The sequence below is a fragment of the Argopecten irradians genome, chromosome 15 (genome assembly GCF_041381155.1).
Source record: "Argopecten irradians isolate NY chromosome 15, Ai_NY, whole genome shotgun sequence".
Classification (NCBI taxonomy): Eukaryota; Metazoa; Mollusca; class Bivalvia; order Pectinida; family Pectinidae; genus Argopecten; species Argopecten irradians.
In genome coordinates this window covers 28049576-28052631 of record NC_091148.1, presented here as the reverse complement: position 1 = coordinate 28052631, position 3056 = coordinate 28049576, and the positions used below count along the sequence as shown (strand labels likewise).

Genomic DNA, 3056 nt, shown 5'->3' with positions numbered 1-3056 from the left:
TATTGACAATTAATGTCACGATGAAACAAAGATTTAATAGTTCATTATAATTAGGATAAAACCACGTGACCATATTATCAAAGGTTTTGGGCAAATATAATTATTTTAAAAAATTGAATGAAAATGCATTGTATAATGTATTCATAAAATGATAGAAATATTGTATAGTACATCTGTATAAAGAGAAAACCAGTCTGTGCCTTTGATTAACATTTGGAATAAAATGATGTTTTGAGAAAAATACAATCTCTTTATGTTATCTTTATTGTAAATACTTTCAAAATGATCTCAAATATTAATGTACCATGCATATTTATGGTCGAATCATACTATAAAATAATGGAATTAAGTTATAAAATTAACACACGGCCTGGTTTCCATGCGGTTATAGTCTCTACTATATATACCTCCATGATATGTGCAGCGTTATAAGCCTCTATGTTGGCCACTACCTCTGGTGGTAATCTGCCCCCAGTACTGGCTGCGACTGTCGCGTCGGTCGGTGCTGACGACTCTGCCACTACAGCCGCAGCAGCCACCACGGGAACAGCGGCCACTGGGGCTGCTGCAGTTTCTGCCACAGGGGCTACATTTTCAGACGTCGGTGCCTCGCTGGTTCGTGCAGGATCACTTGTTTCGGCGTTAGACGGTGCTGCTGGTGCTGGATCTGACTGACTTGCCACGGCACCCCCTACAACAGCGGCGGCTGCCACGGCTTCTACTGGTGTCAAACTCCTATCAGCGTTTCCCTCAGCGCCGTGTGTAGTGCGGGAGGACCATCTTCCGGATTCTTCGACTGGTTCTTCACTGACATGTTCAGTTGATGGCACTGGGTCGTTATTTGGTTGCGATGCGGCTGCTGCTGCTACGACTATGGGCGCTACAGATTGCTCGTTGTCGACAACCTCCGGCACTGGATCTGTTGATTCTGTTCGCGCATCTTGTGGCTGTTCTTCTGGGACATTTTCAGCTTTTCGGGTCGGCGCGACATGACCACCTGTAGACCCCACTGCTGCCGCCGCCACAATAGGGACAGGACTCTTCACTTCATCCCAATCGGGCTCGTCTTCATCATTTTGTACATCATCAGGGGGATCATTTGTAGGTAAGGGTGTGACAACCTGGTCCGTGACCACAAGTGGTGCCGCATTAAAGTCTTCGTCGTTGTCCTGTTCTACAAAGGGCGTGTTCTCAAGCGTGGGGTCCCTATAAAGACCAGTTTCCACTTCCGACGTTTCATCTTCCTCCACCGGATCCGGTTCTTTATCCTGGATTGGTTCTTTTATAAAGACGACTGGATTGACTTTTGATAGGCTAGTTTGTGTTGATTCTTTCTTTATATTATTGTCATTCACATCGAGTTTATTTTGATGATCGTGGTTACCCCACTTAAATGGATAGTGGTTGTGAGGTGTGAGTACATACCCTATATTTCCTCTATAATCAGTCCACTTTCTGTTAATATAGGGTTCGGTACTCGACGTGTACTCCACATATCTTGGTTCATACGCCCTTCCCTCATACTCCCTGTATTTATGCTCCTTAACCCGTATATCCGGCCCTATGGGCTGCTCGTAACACAAGTGCAACACGCCATAGTTCTTTTTCCCGGCTTTACGAGGTACTTTATTCGGTTGTGAAGGCTTTAATAGCAATGGCTCTTTCTTTTTAATGTTCAGCTTGTACTCGCGATATGTCGGCTTGTATGATGACTTATACTCGCTGTATTTGTGTTCGTGCGCATGTTTGTATTCATGTACTTTCTGGTACTCGTGCACTCTGTCATATGATTGCGTTGTGCTGTATGTATGCGGTTTGTAATCCTGATTTTTGTTTTGGTATGGTTTCCAGGGGATATCCGGTCCAAGATTGTACCCCACCGACCGTGCCGTTTCTCCTGTCACCTCTGGCATCTGGGACTTCTGGTCCTGGGAAAGAGTGCAAATAAAACATTTTGTAAGACTGCGTTTGATCTGATATGGTTAGACGTTCCTTTTCATTACTTCAACAAGTCTATTTCAGACATTTTCTTGATACAACGGGTGCTTATATTGGCCTAGAGCGTGACAAATGGTGTCATCTTTTATATTTTATAATGAAATTGCTTTTTTCCACGGAACTTCTGATTGTTTAAGTATTTACCTGAATCTATTGATTTTTCAAGCATTAAACCTAATACAATTATCCTTTTTGAGAAGTATATTTTTGCGTTAATCTGTATTTCACTACACTGCACTAATTATTTTATTTAGATTAGTTATACCAGTACAAAAATGTTTCCATAGGTTTTTTTAAAAATGAAACACCAATAAAACACCAATATTATATATAGTATGTGGTCCTTGGTTTAAATTATGAATAAACTATCTACAGTAACTATAGTCTACTGTCGTTCGATCGTCCTTTTGTACCGGTATCTGGGTATAAACGTCGGGAAACAGACAATCAGGGCCTCGATCGGAATTGATAACTATTTATGACATTAAAATTTTATTTTCATACACATAACACACACGGACGGACGTAAAGGTATGATTATGACATATGTACATTGGTCCTAAGTTAATACTTTTGTAGAATATCACATGTTATTTTCAGTTAACTCTTCTTACCATACGTACCCATTCATTATGAACAAGGTCTATATAAAACGACGGTAGAACGACAGTTTAGTTAGGACTATATCTTTAAAGAATAACTTAAGCTTAAATTTGTAATATATTTTCCCCGTACAGAGATAATATAAGCAAAATAAAACAGGGCGTAGTCTGATAAATCGAGCTATGATTTACGATTATAGTACTACTAGTGATGTATATCCGTTCATTAAGTTCCAATAAAGCCAATTTTACAATTCTACTTGTGAATGACCAACAGAAGCAGTGTTAAACGCATAATTGATTTTACATTCTGACATAGCAATCCAAATTTTAATCTTTGCTTGTTATAAATTAGATTAAATTATTTCACGATAATTCAGTCTCTATGTTCCTGTGGTTACTATCACTGAAGCGCCTTTCACATAACGTCGCTCTTTCTGTAACCATCTTTTATTC

General features: G+C 39.9%; 1 protein-coding gene across 1 annotated transcript; it reads right to left on the bottom strand.

The window, feature by feature from the left end:
* Nucleotides 1-350: 350 nt before the first annotated feature.
* Nucleotides 351-1921, bottom strand: LOC138308743 (uncharacterized). Its single transcript, XM_069249766.1, has one exon. It carries the CDS (start codon nucleotides 1911-1913, stop codon nucleotides 351-353), a length of 1563 nt encoding a protein of 520 aa, XP_069105867.1. The 5' UTR covers nucleotides 1914-1921.
* Nucleotides 1922-3056: the final 1135 nt, after the last annotated feature.